The 23,544-nt window shown below is 38.4% G+C and overlaps 1 protein-coding gene across 1 annotated transcript; it reads right to left on the minus strand.

Annotated features, from left to right (window-relative positions):
* Window positions 1–9,613: 9,613 nt before the first annotated feature.
* cep76 (centrosomal protein 76) lies at window positions 9,614–22,326 on the minus strand. Its single transcript, XM_069656708.1, has 12 exons — window positions 22,161–22,326; window positions 20,574–20,817; window positions 20,238–20,462; window positions 19,936–20,121; window positions 19,301–19,398; window positions 18,943–19,071; window positions 18,624–18,815; window positions 13,559–13,725; window positions 12,663–12,822; window positions 12,065–12,238; window positions 11,460–11,677; window positions 9,614–10,025 (listed from the first exon to the last, which is right to left on the minus strand). The coding sequence occupies exons 1-12, from the start codon at window positions 22,221–22,223 to the stop codon at window positions 9,887–9,889; spliced, it is 1,995 nt and encodes a 664-aa protein (XP_069512809.1). The 5' UTR covers window positions 22,224–22,326; the 3' UTR covers window positions 9,614–9,886.
* Window positions 22,327–23,544: the final 1,218 nt, after the last annotated feature.

A 23,544-nucleotide genomic window follows, 5' to 3' on the forward strand; every position in this document is an offset into this window, starting at 1 on the left:
GACTTCAATACAGTCAGTCTTCCTTTCACGACCTGTGAAGACCCCGTTCCTTCTGGTCAAAGAATGAATGCAGATTTAAGGCACCTACGTATCAGATTGCACTTTACAAACCAAGAAGCCACTTCATCTTCTTATAAACAGTCTGTGGTCTGAATGCAGCAACAACTGTTCATGATGTCCTGACTAGGTGAGCTTGTTCCTAACCAGGTGAGCTTGTTCTGCATCTGTGGCCTCAAGACTTGAAGTGATTATTAGTGATCATTCCCCCTGGCAAACACTCATGTAGTAGGCATTATGCAAGTAGGCTTATAAGAGTCTTATAGTGTTTGACCCTTGACCTTCCCCACAATTGAAATGTTTTTTGTTATTTTTTAGACCTCACCAAATTTGACTCTTCTTCCCAAATAATGTATTTTCTTACTTTATCTTACCGATTTCCTCACATTTATATTCCCTTTCCCCCCTAGATTCTCTTTATCTATTCCTCTTTCACCATCCCATTCGTTCCCCCTTCTTCTTTGCTTTCCCTCTCCTCCGACCTCTCCCTCTTTCTTTTGATTGACCACCATTTCAATAGCAGCGGCCAAGGTTATTTGGCAGCCGCCACAGAGCACATTTGTTTTTCCCTCTCTGCCACTGAAGAAGACACTCTGCTATTCTAATGGACTCCAGAAGAGAGTCCTTTGAATTGGTTTAAATAGAAGGCCAGCAGAGTCCCTCTTTCTCTCTTTCCTCTCTCCTTCTCTGCTTTTGTGGACGCTGACAAAGGAGTCTTTCTGTGTTTGCCATGGGACCAGATGTACCCAGGCAGTAGACAGGATGCTAACCCCTGGAAGCCCTTATGTTTCTCCTGCTATAGGACATTAAAGCTACACTGGGAAGCTTTGCATATTGGCAGCTCTAAATGGTAGTGAGAGGTGACTAAAAACCTGATCCTCAGTAAACACATAGCATGTAAGGTGATGTCACTGAATTGAACTTCTCTAGATCAAGCTTTCCAGCTGGTTTGGTCCAGGATACTTTACAATACTGGAAACCAAACGGATGAATGAGGCAAAAGTTTTAATGGTTGTTGAAAAATGAAAGACTGATAAAGACTGTTTGCTGGTCTGTCACTGCTATGATTTAATAACAATAACTAGTAGGTAAACACAAGGTTTGACATTTTTTGTAGCCTTTTTGTTATATTTGTAAAAAAAAAAACATCTTTACACTAATCAATACATCACATTGAAATAAGCAGAAAACAGCATCTGTAGCTGCCACAGGCCTGCAATAAGTCCTTTCAATCATTTCATTTCAAGGCCAGTTAGACGATAACGTCAACAAAATATAGTTTGATATGGTTAGCAAAGACACATAAAAGCTGCGCTCCTGTCCCCAACCCTTGATCATGAACTTGTTCTGTGTCATAAAAGAGGCAGAGTTAGGGCCCGATTAGACAGGACGGGTTTCTACAGCTCGGGGCTTGTTTGTCATGGTTTTCAATGAGAGGGACGTTATTTGCGCATTGCTTTTGCGTTGCAGAGCGCCTCGCATTTTTCCACTCGGGGCGCCTCGTGTTTTTGAGGAAACGCTCTGAGCGCCTCGAGTTGAAAAAACTTGAACTCAAAGCAGAAAAGCGCCCCACGTCAGCATTTTTTCTCATTGTCCAATCGGATGACAGGACAGGCGGGCCTTCTGTCAGTAGACAATATAACGGTTAGGTTGATGCTATGATTCGGTGGTTGCTTTAACATCAGTAGAAAAAAAAGGCGCAGCAAGCTGGTCTTTTCTTTAACCATAGGCGTCAACAAAAATGGCAGTGCGGTGCGCCTCATGTTTTACAGCCTGCAAAACACACTCTGTCTGATCGAGCCCATAGAGATGTTTCGGGCAAGAACAATTTGTTCAAAAATAACTTTTTAGTGAACTGAATGATCCGTTCAATTCCATGCACTGATTCGTTCCTGACGTTCATTAAATTATCTCTCGCTTGATGTTAACGTCTGATCGCGGCCACCCGATCCCTTCCTTCTTCCTTTTAGAAAACCAGACTGATTGATGTTAGAACGCGCCAATAGCCTTTTGGAGGAGGGCTGTATTTATCAAATGACTATGTCATTAGTTGAATTACGGAACATATCACTTGACCGAATGTGTCACTCACTCACTCTCTCACTCACTCGTCCACTGAACGAGAACAGTCCTTGTGAACGATACGACCTGGTTATGAACGAAAGTTGTTGCAGTATTTAATGCGTGCATACAAAGCCAATTCACAGACGTGCAAACCACTGACAGAAGAACACAAACTAAATTATGTTTATTTATTAAGACATTATAACGTCGGAAGGTTTTGTAATGGACAAGTTGGGCCAAGTAACTGTTATATCGTGATTATGTCACTAGTGGACCAGGGAATGCACCGGGAGCCTTTATTGTTCATAAGGAGTGAGAGTGAGGAAGGAGCAAGTGAGTTGCTTCTTATACGGATCAACCGGAAATGTCACTGAACAACTTGGTGAATGAGTCTCATGAACTAATCTTGCAGCTGAATGAGATTTGAAGACAGCATTCATGTTTAAGAGAACATCAACCAGGGAAGTGGATCTGGACACAATAAAAATGAAGGCAAATAAGAAACCAAAGAAACAAAGAATTACTGACTGAAAACATCACGAATAAAACAAATGTAAATACATACTAAGAGTGAAAAACCAAACTAATGCATGAAGTAAACAGGGAATTGATTCCAGCGATACATTCCTGGATAGATAAAGGGAGATGAAAATTACCCCTGGCATGCTGTTGCTTGATTAACTCAATTTATATATGTCTAAAATAACATTACACGCACACACAAAATTACGATTACTGTTTAAGATTGTTGTTCTGAGAAATTCAACACTGTCAACAGATTCAGTATTTAGAAATCAACTTCCACGCTGATGCTGCCGTATCTCTATTACATACAGAGGCATTATTGTTCTCCGCTCCCCTGTTGGCCAGAGACGCAGCACGTCAGAGGAAACATTCACACTCCTCTCACGAGGGAGCCGCTGACCTCTGCATGACTTCAATCCAACTCTAGATTGTTTTCTATTGTGTGCATCAAGCAGCGGGGATTCAGGGCTGCACCGTGAGCCGCTGTCAGGAGTCAAGCCTTTAATACTGAGCTGGATTATACTGCATGTGAGAAGTGAGGAAGAAAGTGATTCTTAATGGGACGAACGATGATGCTTTAAAAAGTGGGATTATTCCATGTCTTTTATCTCTGCATGACTCATTTAGCACTTATGATGTGCTTTGAGTGTGTAATACGTATAGTTTTAGGCTGTGAGAACAATGTTGAGTATTAAAGAGGAAGAGCGTATGAGAGTACTAATAAGGATGTATGTAATTCTCCCACTGTGGCAGTCATACAGGCCGTTCAGGTAAAAATGTCTTATTATCAGTGGGGCTGTCGTGTCCTCACAAAGACCATGCATTTTAGTGTTTTGACAATATTATTCGGCTCTAAACAACATAGCTATTAGTTCCTTTATTGTTTTTTTGAAATGTGTACATAGTAAGAATAAATAATTGTAAAAAAATATATATATATATAAAATGACAGGCATTTTGAAACTTGAAGCTTCTGCTTCCCAAGTAGAAAATTGCTTGTTCAGTACTGTGAGTCATGTGCACATCTGGTTTGTTGACATTTTCTGCAGCTTTTTAAAGTAAATGATAATAATCATTTTGTTTTTAAGACAAGTTGGAAATGAAAGTAAATAGAATCAAAGATGAAGCACCTAGAGGTTCAGAGCCAGATGAAACAGTGATCTGATTCAATCAATTCAACAATTTTTGATGCAATGGTTAAAACGTTGCTGCTTTGCAATACCAAACCTTGGTATCAGATCAAACATCACAGAGCTCTGGACCAATTTTCTGGGCTGCAACTCACATTGTGATCACCAGGTTTTAGATCCATACTTTTCAAACTAGATTTACACTGCTGGTGTGGGGACTGAACCTGCAGCCCTGTCATAAGCCTGCTTACCGTCATATTTTTTTTTAAATAACAACAACAACATCAACAACACTACTACTACGACTACGATCGGCACCTGTGTCCGATTGCACTTAAAGCTGTTTGTTGGCACTTACTGACTTTCCCTCCTGTCTTGATCGTTGCTTGTGTTGTATTAACTCTCAGATGTACCTCGCTTTGGACAAAAGCAAAATTGTAACATTGTAACATTGTACTACTACTGATGATAATATTAACACAAATAATATGTGTATTTATTATAAATGTTTGTTGCTGTATACAATTTATGGAGGTGCCCTCCATACATTTTATTATTTATTTAAATAAAAAACAAGTGCAATGTTCATATCAAAATTCTTTTACAGTCATGTCCCAGAGTTATGGATCACAACATTACAGTTTCCACAAGTTAATGTATTCATCTAGGTGGTGTTGTTGCTCAGAGGAGTAAAGTGGGGGGCAACTCCTGTTGCTCTTTTAGTTGTGCTTTCTTCTCCATCCAACAACAAGCTCATTAAACAGCGAGCAAACTGACATTTCACCCCGACGTCTCCCTCTCTCTCTTGTTTCACATCATTAAGTGGCACTGTTAGGCTCAAAGGTAGCCGGGCAAACTCTGTGAGAAATGGCTCGCACGGCACACGGGCGTTTTGATGAGCTTGTCACTCCTTCACCCCAAACATGCCTCATTAGTAGTTCAGTCGAAACACCTTTCTGCCCCCCCTCCACCCCCCGTTACACGCACACACAAACCATTTCTTTCTCTTTCTGTCTTTCCCTCCATCTCCCATCTCCCTCTCTGGCCCCCCTCCTGTTTTTCAGCACTAATTAGCTGGCTTCTCCCTCTTCTGTGCTTCCCCAGTCACATCTCAAAGGGAGACGGATATGATTTTTCTTTAACCCAAAGGCCAACTTAATCAGCTGAATTAATGACTTTATTACCCGTTAGGCTTGGGGCCATGCAACACATTTCTCTCCAATGCCCAACGCTCCTCTCTCTGTTTCTCTCCCACTCACTTCTTTTACCCCCTGCAGAAATTTTTACATTTCAGAATTAGAGAAAGACAAGAGACAGAGAGACACAGAGACAGGGCGATGGGTGGCAGTAAGATATGGTGAGAAATATAATAACTGAAGAGAGATGAAGTTACAGGTAATGACTGATTTTAACATTTAGCTTCATGTCATTTATGAAGCCGAGTCTGTGTGGGTGTCTCCAGAAAAATGAGTATACAAACCAAAGCTGCTTTTTTTTCTAATAAAACTTTGTCATCACATATCTACAGGTAAAACAAGCAATATATGTTTTTAACAGAGTTTGTCACATCAATTCTGTCATTTAAAAATGTTGAATAATGAGCACCCATGTCTGTCAAAGATGGCAAATGGCAACACACGCACGTACACAGTAAGCACAATGAACATCACTGCAGATCTCAATTTCTAAACACTCCTTTTTAATGGCTAAAATACGGTAATTAGTTGGTACATCAGTGTCTGTCGGTAGATATATTACCGCAATTGAAAAACACCACTGATAAGGAGATGCGCCATTAGTCTTCTCATTTACTTGACAAACTCTAACAGAGCCCAAGGCCTATACATTGAATTAGGTTCATTTGGTGACAACAAAATAATGAGGTGGCTCTGCAGCTCGGAGACGGCCTTGAGAACTCTTCCTCATATTGCTGTGAAGAGAGGAAACAGCCTCCTGATACAGCTGTGCTCAGTGTATAAAGACGACGCTACCAGGGACACGCAGGCACAGTAATGCTGCATGCATTATTGTTTCATATCCTTCCATTAACAAAAAAATGTCTAAAGAAAATTAAAAGCCTTTTCTACAGTTACAAATATTTAATTCTGCACTGTTTTTATTTTGTATATTTACAACTTTTTAATTGTTAATACAATGATTTTAAAATATTGGATCAACCTCAAATATTGTGCACCTCTTAAGCCTCTATAGCGGCGCAGCTCTCTGTATGGCAGTGTCAGAGAGTGGTTGGTCAACCACTCTGGTCCAGACTGAAAATACAATTTGATGGAGAGCCATACAATTTTATACAGTCATGTCATGTCATGTGATGAATCTCCTTGCCATAATGTTTTATAATAAAATGCCTTCAAATCTAAGACATTCCTCTCGGCTGTACTTTGTGCTTACTGCAGAAGAAAAAATGCCAACTCAGACTGCAAAACTGATGAACATTTCACCTGCTGAACATCAACATCTTTGCCTTGGCATTGCCAGCATTGCTGATTTTAGTATTCAGCCCAGTTGTACCTTAGAACAGTTTCACCTGCATGGCTGTAGACTTTAGGAAGCTTTTTAATTTAAAAAACACATGGTTGCAAAACAAAAACCCAAATTCCTGAACATTCCCTTGTAAGGAGTGTGTCATATGTGCTAATTTAAGGGAAACAAGAGACAAAGCTTTTTTAGTTCACTTTGATCATTAAAAGTTAATAAAAAATTACTATTTCATAAAATAACTATTTTTCAGAGGGATCAAAAAATAAACACATGCATTAGTAGTGGCTTTTTGAGTAATGAAGAATTAGTAAAATGAAAATTAAAAAATGTGTAGTGTATCTTCAGTCTTTTGTCTCTATATCACATTTTATATTCCTCCAAAACCTGTGATGCTGTGCCTGCTATGCTTGGCTTTGTCACCAAACAGTAATGCTTTAAAACATGCAGAGTGTGTACTCTGATGAGACACAACATATACTGCAGATGCATGCAGCCGGGTTATGCAAAACTGGGATGTAATTTTGATAAAGTCATTTTCTACTTAATTAGATGATTTTTTTCATATTATATTTTGCATCTATTTAGACATTTAAATGTTTGTTTTTAATAATTGCTCACTAAGTTGTGAAAACATTCAAAGCAGCATTCAAAAGGTATTTTGGGACATCAGGAAGGTAAAAGTAAACCACTCCTGTGTTACACGTAACACAAAACTATTCGACACATCTTCAGTGGGGTACCAGGGTTATTTTTATAGTTGTTAAATGTTAAAATATTTTCTATCTAATAAATGATTAGTTATTAATAAATTCTTATTTGACTGTGAGGCATAATAAAACAAACATGCTAAAGTAATATGCTAAAGATGGCTCCAAGCTACAATATATTTCTCCCAATCAACACCATTATAACAAATGATGTTGCTGTTATTGACATTACCTGTGAACTGCAGGTGAATTATCAACGGATGGGAAATACTCATTAGCAGTGTATGCCACCTCAGAAGAGGAGGATGATGATATGTGTGAAAAATAATGCACACAATCATTTAAACAGAATTGGAATATAATTTCCACCTGCAAATTCATCCTATCTATATCCACATTATTAGCATTACTAATGACCAAAATACAGGCTGTTAAACAATTTTAAATAATCAATTCATTGTTTAATTTATGATAAAAATTAAAAAAAAGCTTCCCTTTATACTTCCATGTGGGACCAAATCCAAAAGGTGGCACAGACACACATCCTCACAGTTTTTACAGAAATGTTTAATTTGAGAGTCTCACCTGAAAGCAAACACTGTCAGCAGCAGTGTTAAGATGCAAGGTGTGACTGATGGTTTTGTAACACTCAGTTTAACTAGAAACCAGCATCCCTGTTCTTCTCCGTATTTATACACCAGCACCTGCCCCACAGGACCTATTAGTCAATTACACCTGAGTGCTGCTGTTTAATATGGGCTGAAAACATACCCAGCATCAAACACTCCCTTTGCTGTATGTTCTTCCTGTGGTATATATAATAACGAGTGCAGCGGAGGTGTGCATGCATGTGTGTGTGACATTCAGAAAAATGGAGGAATTATTCATTAGCTCTCTTTTTCGCTCTTTCAGCCTCCCTCCTGATTCTCATGTTCAACAACTCTGGGGCAAATGCAGAATTGCAAATGAGCTCTCAGAAAAATAGAATTAATTGGCCATCCTCACAGGCTTCTTGTCAAAGTTTGGGCTGATGTGTCAACGATCCCCCCACAACTCCAAACAGCTCTGCTCTATATGGCACACAGCGGAGAAAACAAAGACACAGAGCAAAGCACTCCATAAAAACAAAACTACCCTCTGCGTGTCAATTAATAGAGCACTTCAATCAAGGCAAAACTTTCACAGTTGCCTTTATTCTAACTGCACAATAACTCACTCAACCAGGCGGCTGTCACTTCGCCCTCTCCGCAATTTCACAATCAGTTAGCCTCAAATTAGAAGTCAGCATTTCGCCTGTGGGGTGTCAGTTACTCTCAGGCCACAATAATAGCTTTCCTGTTGCTTCTCCTAGTGCACAGAAAGAGAAATATCAATGTTATTGAATTACATTTTATTGCAACATTAATATGATTGAATTTCAGTCTGTTGTTCAGGGTTTCCCAAATGATTGTTTTGTTTTTAGTGTCAGCTGATTAAATACACAAACAGCATTTGATCACTATCAGGCAGCGAGCGCTGGAGAGAGCCAGTGAGGTGACCAGAGACATGTTATCTGATCTGTGTTTAAATATGCTCTTAAAAGCCGTAAGAGTACAGGTCTGCTGTTACTGTATCAAACGGGCCCAAATGAAACTAAGAGCGGTGGCTGCATCCTGTGAGCCAACGTCTGTGTTAACACTCCATCTAGTGCTGTGTTTATGTATAACATAAGCATATACTCCAGTATGTTACCTTTGGTTTTAAAATACATAATCAGGTTCTTACATATAAAAAGTGTAAAACACAAAATTACATGTTTAATCCTGAGATTAAAAACACATCATAGAGGCATACAGTGCTTGTTTATTTCTTGGCGCACAGATGACTAATGAATCAATGCAACATGAGCATGGCAAGTATTTAACCTCATTTCACATGAGTGAGCAGCATTGGGACATAGTTTATAAACGTCACCGCAACTGACGTACATTTTATGCATGTGTATATACGTGGCAGTTATGGGAAGAAATCAAAAATCTAAAAAAAATCTTTAGATTACAATTTTATGAGTGCGCATTGTGGTTTAATGTTATACACTTTCAACCATTAAATGTTTTACTGCATCCCAGTAATCTGTATAAATTTGTGTATTTTCAATAAGTGATATAAAGAATATATAGAAATATCTAAGATTTGATGCCTCGTGTAAGAACATGTTGTGTTTAATACAAAATAGGAAACTAATAAAGAAAATCATATTTAATGTAGGGTTAACTATAAAGTTGGACACTAAATTTATAAATATATAAATCTACAGTTTTGCATCTTCTGAACAACCACAAGTTTTCATTTCAGTTCCGAGTTTAATTTCTACCATTTGTATAACGATTCAATGACCACAGCAAACTGTTTTGATGAGAGTTCATGTTTGTCTGACACCATAAATAATGTCTCATTTTAAAATCCAACAGTAAGTGAAATTTATGTGTCAGTTTTTCTTATTTGTGCTTTGTGATATTTTGAGGCCAAAATGTGATGAGTTTTGCAAAAATGATTTAAAAAGTAATAAGCACATTTTCAATAATCTTTTTGGCAATTATTTTAACAATCTACTGAAAAATGTGCTCAATAACTCCTAATAGACACACACAGTAAGATAATCAAGTTCCATTTATTTACAAAAATAGATATAAATAAAAAGTCTGAGTGTACATATCTGTACAGATAAAGAGTGTAGAAAATAAAAGCCAGAGCATCACAGTGGAGAAAACATTTCTGAGTACAGCAGCTAAATATAGCCTCACTGTGGGTCCAGATATTCTCATGCACATGCACAATCTATAAGAACCAAACCTGAAGTGTCCTTGTGAAGATATTAAGTAATGCTTGAGATCAGTGTTCAACATGAGCTGGTAGTTTTTGGGTTCAGAGCACAGAGCGGTATTTACACGCAAACATGAGCCATACTGCACATGCATTCTCAGGATAGACAAACACTCGAACACGGACTGCAAGCCTCACATGGTCGCCACGACAACACACTATCTCCTCACAGAACGGAGACCTGGGAAACAGTGACAAAAGACACAGAGTGCCAAATATGAAGAACTTAAATAAGAGGTTTTTTTAAATAAAATAATTTCAAGACTGATGGCTGTGTGTTCATGAACACTATCAGACATATGCACAGATAAACTTTGAGCTAACCATAAAAATAGGAGAGGAGGAACTTCTCAGACAGGTTTCAATCTATGACATTACTCTAATGTCATTAGCCAGGAGTTCAGGACACAGCTGAGCACTGTGTGGTTAGTTTAGAAGGATTAATAACAGAGAGACATGAAATTGTGCTAAGAGTGCACATGTGTACATGCATCTATGTGCATGTACACATGCTGTTATGCTGTTCAATTAATTCAAAGACTGGTTCAAAAGATTTTTATCTCGAACTTCTTTTAAAGAAACGTCAGTGGTAGAGCAAAGAAACAATCGCAATAGGGGACTGTGATATAATTAAGGCCATTGTATAACTTTGACATTTTAACTTTTTTGCTTGTACATGAAATACACACTTACACACAAAGCATTGTTTGAGCTGCTGCTTAAGAAGGTGAATGTCCTGAGTTAAAGAGGAAAAAAGGGGCGCAAGGCTTATGGTTAAATTTCGGGAAATTGTGACAAAAATGGTAACATGATGTCATTAGTTTAATTGACATCAGTGGCAGCCCCACTCAGAGGACATCCTGTATCTGCCAAAGAGCATTAGAGGTGTCCCTTGAACGCTCTTTATCAGATACAGAATGTCTATATAATCGATGTCATGGCACCATTTTTTGGGTCACAATTTCCCCAACTTTAACCATGAAACCTGAAACTGCTTTATTTATTGTTATTACAGATTCTTATGAAAAGGTTTAATGTTTTGTAGAGGAGGATATGTCTGCAAATGATTTGGCTTCTGTTAAAGACATTGTGTGAACTATGAATACTGGAGAAATCTTAAAACAAGCTCAGCTCCAGTGTTTTTTTGGACGGTTCTCTTTAGCACATAAAATGTAACAGCCTTAAAAATGTGTGATAGACAACTTAAGCGCATGTTAACTTATTATATTCTAAAGTTTTACAAATGAGGCCTCTGGATTCTGTAATTATCAGGACACTCCACAAGTGGCTGAATTATAAAATTATATATAATAACTATTAATACTGATCAATATATTGATATATATTTTTTTAAATGTATATGATTAGATTTTTGCCATATCGCCCAACTCTATTCAGAGGTCAGGATCTGCTACATCCACCGCAGCTAGTAAGGGTTAGCTGATACAAGCAAGAGACAAAGGGTAAACTTAAAAACGGTGGGTTAGCAGTTCTGCCTTGGGTTTCACTCACTGCAGTATGTACAGGCTAAACACTAAATACATATTATGTAATATACTCAAGGAGACTCAAGATGAACATGGTTTGAGTTTTTAAACACTGTCCGCTGTCTCACCTGAGGCAAGTGGCAAAGGCTCTGCGAGCATTACGGTGCAGGAAGTGGATGGGGAAACCTTTAAAGGTGTGTCCGTCTGGCACCGCCCTCCTCACTGCGTCCTGGAACTCCTCGTTGCCACAGGAGATGCCGGTGCATCGCTCCAGCTCATAGGCTGACAGCGCAGAGGACAGCAGGTAGGACAGGTGGTCGTCCCACACAGTAGCCAGCTCAAGCTCCTGGGAGAGAGACATTGCCTGATGGATGATTGACTCCTGCTATATTCATCACTTTATGCAAACTTAAGGTAGTCACATGTTTGATGTACGTTGAGATTCATTCCATAAGTGTGTTTGTATTTTTTCCTCTTTGTAGCATTTTTTTTTTAAATACACACATTTTGAACATCAATAAAGCATCTGTCATGGTTCAACTTTATGTTCTGAGTTTTCAATTAAGTTGTTATATAAAAAATTGAAAATGGTTATTAAAACAGTAGTTAGTTGGAAATGCACTATATTCAGGAAGTATGTGAACCACATCTGTCACTTGTCAAAAAAACACTTCTCAAAAAGCATATCCCAAGTAAACCCCTGAACTTTAAAGGCCACTGTGGTCCACTTTACCTTCCTGTGCTCTGAGACCAGGAAGCGCATCTCCAGCTCCAGCTGGTTGCTGGCAGCAGCAGGTTCCAGAGACGGGGCACAGAGTGGAGCCAAAGGGGGAAGAGAGGTAATGGAGCCTGGGGCACAGACAGACTTCAGAGCCTCTTCACTCATCGCCTTCCAATGAGACTGATTCTGAGGGAAGAAGGAGGGAAAGAGGACAGGCATTTAGTGGATGCGATTATCCAGCTTTTTCTGTTCACACAGCCAATACATTTAAGCCAGTGGGGGGTTGCTGCCTTGCTTCAGGGTAACATGACAGGACAGGAGATTCTGATGAATGGAACTGAAGCAGATACAGCTCTTTGGACAACTAGTTAATGCATATCTTCATATTCAAACACATTTCACCAAACCCTGACCCTGATAATTAACACCTGCAGAGGGAATAAATGTGAACATGTTAGGTTATTTCAGTGGCAATTTTTCAAAACTTAAGGGCCTTATCAATTATTAAGTTAACCACGAACCATGAAATAAAAGAAACATTTATTTATTCAGGTTGACGTTTTCCCACCTGTCCAGTTATAGTGGTGGTCTTGGTGGCCGTAGTACTTACCTGGAAGTCAAACACACAGAGCTCCACAGAGTCTGATGGCTGGCAGTTGGCCAGGAAGGTCTGGTGGTTGAAGACACAGCCTACAGTCCGGTAGGGGGAGGAGGGTTTCGGCTGGGGGGCCAGGGGTGGGGCATCAGGGTCTATGGCCTGGTGCAGGTATCTGACCGTACATAAAGGACACTAAGGATGATCAGCGTCATTAGAAACATAAAAACTACATTCTTTTGTATTTTCAAATATATAAATACTACAACAATATCGTATTGTAAATCTGAAAAGAAATATTTCAGAAGATAAAAAAGCTCCTAAAAACCCATCAAACAGTAAGAGCAGGATCCACCTGCTTATTGTTTGTAATGACCAGCTTCTATTACTCACTGAAGAAAAGTGTGAAATCAAGTCTAACCACTGTCAAATCTGTTGTGAGTAAAACAATAACTGATTAACAAAATCCCAGAACTGGATCACAACCAGAATGCAATCAATTGTTCCTTGGCCCGGCCGCAAAATTTCATGACAATAACTTCGTGGGATTCTCAAATATCCTGCTGTCAAACACACAAAGACTAATGAGACAATTCAGGCAAAAACAAAAGACACAGTTTAAATCATCTCTAAGCAAGTGTTTGGTTACAGATAATGCAGGTTAAGTTCAAACTTAAAGTTTTTTCAGGTAATTCTCAAAATATTAACCTGCATACTTCGTTAAACTGTTCTTCCTACTTTTATAGTATCTCCAACATAGAAATAATTTTGTGCATTTCCTTAAGAGTCCAAGCTACAGTACTTTCACTTCTGGCAGCAGCTTTAGTTTGGGATGGAATCAGCAAAAGCAGCTTCATAAGATACGTTATCATGAGTCAGCCTGAAAAAAGAAAGAAATAAAATGATCACACCTGTGTGCTGTCAGACTTTCCCAGAAGGTGATGCTCCCATCAGTCCCGCGGGTCAGGACCCAGGTGTGTGGAGTTCCCTTGTTTTTAGTTCCCACACACACATATGCATCCAGGCCAAAGCCCAGTAGGAGGCTGCAGAGCAAGGTGGCGTGGTCCTCACAGTCCCCCTGGGCAGGACAGACAGAGAGAAGCTCAGATCCTTCAGAGAATGTTTTATGTGGCATTCTATCATAAACATAATGTTATGTATTTACAGTTATATTTAGTTTAATAAAAGGCATGTACATTTGTATTTTGAACATTAAATTCAGTTGTACTTTGACAGCAACAGTCAACCCTGGGTCGACTTCTTCAATCAACAAGCCTCCAGCAGGTTAATTTCACAGAGATATGTGGATGAAAGACCACTGAGAGGCAAATAAACTTAAATACCAGTATTTCCATCTCCAAAAATCTAAACTTTATTCTTTAAAGTAACAATCTCAAACTTTTTCATTTAGATAAATGCCCTTTTAGTCTATCACTGAATGAGTGAGACACAATGGTGACAAACGAAAGCGAGGGCAATCAAGAGTTAGAACCATGACAAAGGCAGCCAGCCGTAGACGTCTGGTTAAATTAGGACATGTGCTCCCATAATTACCAATCATTGCCAGTGGGTGGTGCTCAGGAGCACGAAACTGAAATATTCCAGATTAGAACTTTAAATATTATAGTTATATTTTACTAATATTTTCAAACTATTACTAATTTATTCTCTGAATAATTTCTCTTGTGTCTTCAAATATTATGACTTCCATCTCAACCTTTTACAACTTTTCTCTCAAGCACTGAGTTTCACAAGAAAATATTACAACACTTTACAAATACTCTAAATATTATGACATTATTCTGGAAAATATTAATATTATCTCAAATATTACAACAATTGATCTTTTATATAAAATATTTTAACCCTAATCTAGAAAAAATTCTATCTCTATGTTTAAATATTACGAGTATTTTCTCAAAATATTACAAATAATACAACGGAATTCCCAAATATTACAACTTAATCTTTGTTACAATCAAGTATTGCAACACTACAACATTATATTATAAATATTCCCAAACTATGACTTTACAGGTAAACTATAACAGATATAACAGCTTTAATAGCAACAATGAATAACGTACTAACTCCTAATATGTTGACTGTTTAAAAATTATATTAATCTAATATTAAAAAAATTACAACTGAATTCTAAAAATACAAAAACTCTATTTCTGCAACGTTTAACAAAAAAATCCTCTTATCTAGAAACATTGCAGCTTTTATGTAGACCTTCAACAAGATACTTCCAAAAATAAACCAACTTTACTATATTAATAAGTTAATTATTTACATCATTATTTTAAACGCTTGCAACTTCAAAAGGTAGGGAAAGACATGCAACTTCTATCTTGAAATATTACAAATATTTTCTGAAAAGTTAGAGGTATTTGCTACAAATATTATGAATTTATTCTCTGATGATCTTTTTCCTCTAACCTTGGCTCTCATAATCTGTAGTAAAAATGCACTTTCAATATCGTGTCCTTAAATTCAGCTGGGCCCATTTGATGTTTGCCAGCTGGCTTCTTCTTTTCCATCTTTACTCTCACAAAATTAGAAAAAGCTGTTCTGAAATATTCACAAGTTAGACACAGAAAAGGTGTGAAGCTGTTTTGCACAAATTCATCATTGACACTGTGACTCTATGGACTTCAACTATGAGATGTATTTAGAAAGATTCTGAGAGTTTTGTCATCATTTCTTAACCCTGTTGCTTGTCTAATCCATCATGTTACAACAGTCTGTTTGAACGGGCATACAATATCCTGAATGCTATGTTAACTTTTCTCAGAAGTGTTGAACACACACAAGAAAAGCCTGCTGGAGAAGAAATGTAGTCTATAGTCATCAAATTGTCCGTGACAGTAAGCAACTCTTATTTCAGTCGTAGAACTTTTCCGGTAAAGAGGCCCGGGTTGAGCTGGGAACTGGTGCTGCTGCTGCTGCTGCTGCTGCTGCGTGCTGGTTCGGGCTTCAGGCAAGTCAGAATGATAGATGTTCCCCAGAAGTGCTAATATGGACGGCAGCATCGGAACAGGCTGGGGACTGATGAGGTTAAATTAATTTTCCCTGGAATGAAACTCATAAATCACCGCTGACAAGGGCCACTTTGCGAGAGTTGTGTTGTGTCTGTCTTGCCAGCCGCTCACGGAGGAGAGGCAGGGAACATTTATCCTGTGGTGGTCTGGGAAATTCCCCGCTATCTGGTCCAGAGATGAAAATGCATCAGTCAGCTGACTCTGTGCAAATCCTTCTTTCTCAGAAACGACGCTATCAGCTGTGCTCAGAAAGGGAGTGAATGTAAACGCAGCTGAACCAAGTCTGTGTGATGCTTTCTGACTGATGGAACAAAACCGAACAGACAATGTGATATTAATTCAGAACATGCATTAGACTCGGGGGGGGCAGATTGAGGTTATATGAGGAGAAGTTTTTGTCAAGGGCAGAAATGCAGTTTTACTTCTTAGATTTGATGCATTCGGCCAATTGTGTTTTAAATGAGCAAATGCACTTCTATTTATAACAACTTCAATGCCTCCACTTACCGATTAAATGATCATGATTTTTTGATAAGGTTCTCTTGACTCTCTACCTTATTATTGGAATGACTGACTTTTCAAACTATTAAGTTGAATCTATAAAAAATAATAATAATTATAATTAACTCAATTTGAAAAGAATCTTTCCACAAAAAATACAGTTAAAAGTGCTTTACAATAAGAACATTACATGATAATTGTCGTTATTTTAAGATTAAATAATAAAGGCAAAATAAAATGCATGACATAAGATGGAAAATAAGCACTGCATAAGAGGAAAGCTGCACTTAGAAAAGCCTGAATAAAACAATTTACAGTTAAAGTCTAAAGTGAAAACATATGTTTAGATTCTTTTAAAGTATTTAAAGCTGGCTTCCCTTATATCTTCAGGTTTTGTGTTTTTAGCTTTGGGGTGTAATTGGAAAAGTATGAATCACCGTTTTTTCCCTTGCTGTTGCTAAAAATCTCCAACATACCAGCAGCAGATAATCACAGTGTTCTTGAAGGTAAATACTTAACAGGGGGAGTTAGCAATGTAGCTAGGTCCTAGCCCACAGAGCAGCTAAGCCTTCACCAATGTTCCCTCTCCTCTTGGTTCTAGCCAACGGCCGGGCCGCCGAGTTACAAATCAGCTGAAGTCTATTAGAGATTTTTTTCTGGGGGATAGTAAATTGTGCATTAGAGTCATCAAGTCGGCTTCAAATAAAGGCATTAATCAGTGTCTCATCTTTTCTATGCATAAGGTGTTTATATGGTGGAACATGATATTTTCACCCACTTGTTAATGAGGTTCTTGAAGCTTAGATCTGAATCTGAAATAACAGCAGGGCTTGAAACCTCAGACTACATCTTTATTATTACCTGGCATTTGTTCTGTGTATGTCTTTGTCCTTTTGTTCTCTGGTTATGTTTCATGTTCATGCATTTGTCCTTTTGTTTTTTCTGGAATATATAAAGGCCTGGTTCAGAAACAAAGGCTTGCCATGAAAACCATCCAGGAGATAAGTATTGTAATGTATTAGTACATTTTGTTAAAAAATGTAATGAGTAATAAGTTAAAACTACTTGCTTCAGTATTATTTAAACCAAGTATTTACACATTCCTTCTTTAAGTTTGTTCTAATGTAGATTAAGTATGATTAAGTACCTATTCAATACTTTTTTTATATTCCACATCATGTAATCATGCACTTGAGTTATCCAATCTGTATCTGAATGTAGGGCGCTTCAGTCAGAAAGCATTGCAGTGATTCAGGAACCCGAAAACAATCCTCAATGTAACATTGGTGAGATTAGTGTTGTCATCCTCAGGCTGGATTTTATCTTATTATTATCGGACCAGAGAATAATTACAGTTGGTTTGATTCTGTGAAAAGCTACAACCTGTTGTTAATGACAGAAAAATATGTAAATAACTTTTGTTGATCTAGTTCCACTTTCTCCACTCAGGTTAAAACTTTTGATTTGATTCAATGTGTTGAAAAGTGGATTTGAATCTCGAGTGAGTTTTGTATTACAGTATTTTCCTTTTAGACACAAGTATTTAGTTTGGTTGAGTATAAGAAGAGGTTGGAACATGCGTTTTTTTTCGGAAAAAAGAACAGTTCACCCTTTGATAATTACAAATTTCCAAATGTCCAATTGTTAGGTCATTCTTATTTTCCATTCATGAATTAATTTGTGGGGGCCCTTGGTTTTGTTATTGGATTTTTTTCCACAGAAAAGACATCCTGACTAAAGGGACTAGTTCTTGTGGTAACCCGGATTCGTCTGAACATGCAAGCTACTTTCCACAAGCTCGTTTTGCTTTTTAGGTATGATAGACGACTCTGATCTGCTACTGACACATAATCCCATTCTGTTAGAAATATGAACCAGCAAAAAATGACCATTGGTCATAGGCTGTGTAACTCTGATAACTTATCAATTTTTAACCCTGTATTCCTCTCAGGCTCCATCCTCTCATCTAAATATGGACACTTCAGTCTCCAAAAAAACAAAGCAAATCCCCGACAGCATCAATGCTGAACTGGAGGCTTCAATTTTGCAGTCCACAAACCACAGGCCAAATGGAGCAACTGCCTTGTACTTACGCAAAGACAGTGCATCACACACAAGACACTTAATCACAAAAAGTTATGATGCCTTTAACTTCCTTAAATCTAAGGAATTTACATTAAATGTGTAAATAGATTATTGTCACTGTAGAGATGACTGTTACGTCCAGACACTCAGCTACATGAGTGACAGACATAGAGAAGTACTAATGAAAAACACATAGCTTTACAGGAACGTGGGTGTGACCAGCTATAAACGCGCCATTGTCTCTGTCTTTGGCAGTAAGGATCTTGCAGTACAGTAGGTGCATTGTCATCTGAAGAATGAGTCAATCCCTGTTGTGGCTGCCAAGAAGTCAGCCAGTTCTTCTTACCTTCCGTCTACACAGGAAAGCCATTGAAGTGCACCACTGCTCCTGCTTGCCTCCTCCTCCTCCCACCACCGGGGCCTTCTCGTGGGTCAGCAGGCTGACAAAGCGGGCGGCCTGTCGAGGGCTCTCCAGCAGCCGGCCCGCCCGGAGGACACGCACGTAGGAACACACTGGCCTGTTCACGCCGTTCTCATCCTGCAGATTGTATGGAGAAACACCCAGAGGAAATTGAGCGTCTGTGGAATAAATTTACTTCAAAGTGAGCAAGATAAGATATAAGGTTTCAATAATTCCCCTACAACACTTGTACATGTAGACACACCTGTGCAAAAATCTTGACCATTTTGGATTGGTGTGATGGACGTATCTCAAGAAACTCCCTCCACCATTGTTTGGCATAAACCAAGAAGAGTCTCTCCTTCTCTGCTGTCTTCTGCCTCTCCAGTGATTGCTGAATGAGAAGCACACAGTGATGTCAGTTATTAAATATGAACTTTGATGTTTTCTTTTACAATGCTGCCTTTGTATCAACTCTGATTGACTCTTCACAGCATAAATGGAATTCTGTTGTAATGATTCACTGTTAGCTCAAGTCGTTACTTTATTCATGAATAATGAAGCAGATGAATAAACAGAGGGATGAACAGACAGAGAGATGAAGAGACTTTCAGTGTGCTGACCTGTGTGCTGATGATGTCAGTGCTCAGAGTCTCTGTGAGAGGCGGGTAGAGCTCCAGACTGACAGTCAAAACACCAGCTGGGACTTTACATTCACTCCCTGGTGGCACAAACACAAACACAAACACACACACACACACACACACACACACACACACACACACACACACACACACACACACACACACACACACGTTAGTAACAGAGGGAGAGAGACAGGCAAACTGCAGCCATTTTTAAAAAATATTTCCAGCATAATCTTGATGGCTGACAGTTATTAGACTGTGGTTAGTCGTGGTATAAGATGTAGGACTATTTCTTTTGAATAAAATTTTACTTGTTGAGTCTAACAGAAGAGACACAAGCATTTGTTTGGAATTGAATGCTAATGTTGTCTTCTACTAAAACAATATTTATTTGGTATTTATACTGTTAGTATCGGCTTGGCACTTGTACGTGCGTGAAACTAAACTCTACTACCTTGTTTCACTCTGCCAATTGACTGCATGCATCATTCTACACTCTTAGCCATAGTGATGTTACCTTTCTAAATAACAATAATAAACATATATTACATTAATAATTCAAAAAACACTATTACGCTTGTATTCACTGCAGCAGAATTACCCTTACTTACCAACTCCCATTAACTCTACAGCAAAGCAGGTCTTCCCACTGGGCGAGCCGAGGACGGTCCTCCAGTCCAGGAAGTAGGATGAGACCAGAGTCGTCTCACTGGAGGTGTCCGTCTTGATCAGCACCAAGTGAACCGGGTCACACATAGACAGCATTGTGTTCGCATCAGCCATTTTACAGCCTTTTCCTGCAGGGCCAAAGGTGTTTACAAAATTACAAACTCAGAACAGATAATAATAAAAAACAACAACATGAACTGTTAGTCCTTATTGACTGACACCAACAGTGCTCATGTACACATACCTATGCCGTCTCTGTGGATCTCTAAGAGAAAGCCCTCTCTCAGGTCTGGTTCACAGGCACAGGGCACTGGCTTTGAGTGAAACCTCTGGTTGCGGAAGTGCAGGTAGAGTGTAAATGTAGAACACAGCTGACCAGGTAAAGGCTCTGGCTCCTGGAGGTGCTCCAGAAAGGCCTTACCTCCAAGCACTTGGATATAGAGGTACCGTCTTGATGGGTCAATATTGGCTGAGAGAATGAGAAGAATGTCTTTACTTCACTGCTCAACATTCACAAGAACATCTTAAGTGAAAGAAAATAGGCAATGCGTTTATGTTGGCTGGTAAACAATTGTCTCACTTTTTTCCAGCTGAGTAACATTCTTGTCAACAAAATGAGTAGCAGGCCTTGGTGGAGATCCTGTTTCTCCATCTGTATGTTGGCCAACCTTGGTAAAGTGCAGGTCCTTCATCACATCATCAACGATGCCCCTGCGCTGCAGAGCATGAAGGAAATCCACCTCAGATAGAGGCCGACGTGCTGGACCTTCGACATCCTTCACAGTCTCTGCCAGCACCGCTCGGATTTTCCCGTGGATATCCATCTGACAACCGGAAAAGTGTCAGAGCACAACAAAGTTGTTCGACATATCTGAATACCTAAAAATGTTTATGCAAATCCCTGCTTTGTTACTTTTGTCATTTATAAAGAGACTAAAGGCATGGGGAGATGACCCACATTAATACATTCAAGCAAGGATTTGGCATGTACCAAAATATGATTCAAACAATCAACAAATGCCTCAAATTGGTGCAGCATGGAAATGCATTTGCAGTGCAATACCTGACCTTTGATTTAAGTTTATACAGGACATATTATTCATACAAACACCTCTACATCAATAGCTTTTTGCCATAGGGTTTAAATCCAGCCCCACATACAATTAGAAGGAATCAACAAAACTTTCAAATATATAGAAATTAAGTGTTATTGGTCTATCATGAAAGAAAGGTTGAGAGCCTGAGTGTTGGAAACGGGATTTTTGAATAATCAAATGCAAATGCAAAACATAAAAATGACATATATAATCAGGAGTAATCAATCACTCTTTTACTACAGTTGAGATCCCTTCATTTGTTAATCATCACTTATAAGAAAAACAAATAAGGCTGCAGCAACAAGTTTTTGTGAAGCTAGATGTTTCTCCCCTATGCTGTCCTCCGATATCCATTTCATAACAATCTTGGAGCAAATCGTATACAGTCTTTAGTGCATATGCAGGGTCAAAAAAGAATATGCTTCCCAGACATGGGTATCTTCATATATACACAAACATAGCAATAGTCAACTACCTACTAATCAGACATGACTTTAATTATTGCAGTGGTTCATCTAAACGTACTAAAATACATCTGACTAATTTCTCACGTTCTCCAGAAAACAGTATGTCTAGTGTCTGTGGATCTCAATAGGCAAGCGGGCAAAGCATAATGGGGTGCATGTAAGGAGGCAAAATTATATCTTCACTCCCAGACGTCTCTTACATGATCCATTCATTTCTTGTCTGTAACTGTTATTGGTTGTTATTGTCTGTCCACTGTCTTATTCATTTTTAATTCTCTGTCATTCACGTCACTTTTGTTTTCATATTATCTCACAAAAAAAAAAAAAAGCATGCAAGTAGAAAAACCAACGGATTTCTTTTTAAAACAATTACATTACATTTCAATACAGCCTAACGTAATAAGATACGTTTATGAATGAAATATCTTCAAATATGTTGCATGGATTTCTTCAATGAGCAGGATATTTATTTACTACATTTTTGTATAGGCGGTGGCGTGAGGGCGTTTTGTTGACGTGCATTTGGAGAATACAGCATACAAAGGACGTCGTTTAATAACATAAACGTGTATAGAATTAAAGCAAGCGATGAATGTTGCTCACCTTGAGCAGATGGTTGTGAATTATTTGTTTCAGCTCGGAAGCTTTCTCTGGAGGAAGAGACATTACAGCTGATGAGTTGTTTCTCTTTCAAGATAGCTAGTAGCTACGTTACTAACCGGATGTTATCAGGAACGACTAAGAACTGAAGTTTTCTTATTTGAGCAATATTAGATCCATGTAAACATTTTTCGGCTGCAGCACAACTGAATTTCTGAGACAGTGCCAGTTTAAACTGTGGCGGAAAAGCAAGCGGGAATACGGCTCCACTGATGCCTGACAACGTTATTTATTCAAAATTGTGGTATTAATACAATTCTGTCTCAGAAATAAAAGGTGTAAATCAATTAAAACATCAGTGAAAAATCTTAATTTAGGGGAACGTTTGATTTAGTTTTAATATATTTTGAAAAATGAAATATTTCCATTTTTTGTCCGAGGAATTTTAATGGTTGGCTTATGTCGTCACGACCTGCGACGGCCAGTAACGGACCCTTTTGTAGTCCAAATTGTAGTTTCTTCTTAAAAGGGCTCCTGTATAACCATTGTACATGTTATTAAAGCTCCCGCGAGGAGTTTTTTGCTGGTTATGAAACAGACTAAATTAATTCTGATTACTCTATATGACCTACAAAAGCAAACCAGACCATTAGCAAAAAGATTAATTATTTCTATATAGTTATTTTTAATGCCTGAAACTGCCGGTGGGGGGTAGGTGGCAGACGAAGTAAGTGTACGCCGCCCTTATTTATTTTTTCCAGAGCAAAAATTTAAAGTGAGGTATACATATGACTTACAGAACGCAGGATGAGTTTTTTTGTTAAAAACCACCACTTAAGCAATGAAAGTTGTTCACAGCAGCTTTAAAAGGGCTCTTGTATTTACCTCCAATCATTATATGTTTTTAAAACTGTAATATTTTAAATCAACAGTTTTATGTATGAGGTTTTTATATTTCCCCCTTTTCAGTAAAAAAAAAACCACTTGTTGGATATATTATCAAATTTCTTGTGAAATTCTGCATTCTAGTTCTTGAAGTGTGTCCCTCATACTCCCTCCTCCACACACTCCAATGCCATCCCACAGACAAGAGAAAATTAAATTACTAAAGCAGTCAATATGAGCGAGGCCTCTTCTTGAAATATTGAATCAATTCCTGGAATCCACGGTGAGAGGCCTCCAGTCTGGCTGCATTGATTTAGCTCATGGTCGGAATGAAATTATGTCTTCAACACAGCAGTGCAGGAATAGGGAGAGCTCTGGGTGGACTGGACGCTGTAATGCTGCTTTTCCAACAGAATTAAAAGGAAAAAACACAAGTAGACAAGCAGTGTTTGGTAAAAAAAAAACAAAGAAAAAAAAATGAATGTTTTATTTTAAGAAGTAC

This window comes from Semicossyphus pulcher, unplaced genomic scaffold (genome assembly GCF_022749685.1).
Source record: "Semicossyphus pulcher isolate SPU_LCO1_2020_fin unplaced genomic scaffold, fSemPul1.0.p SCAF_9, whole genome shotgun sequence".
Taxonomy (NCBI): Eukaryota; Metazoa; Chordata; class Actinopteri; order Labriformes; family Labridae; genus Semicossyphus; species Semicossyphus pulcher.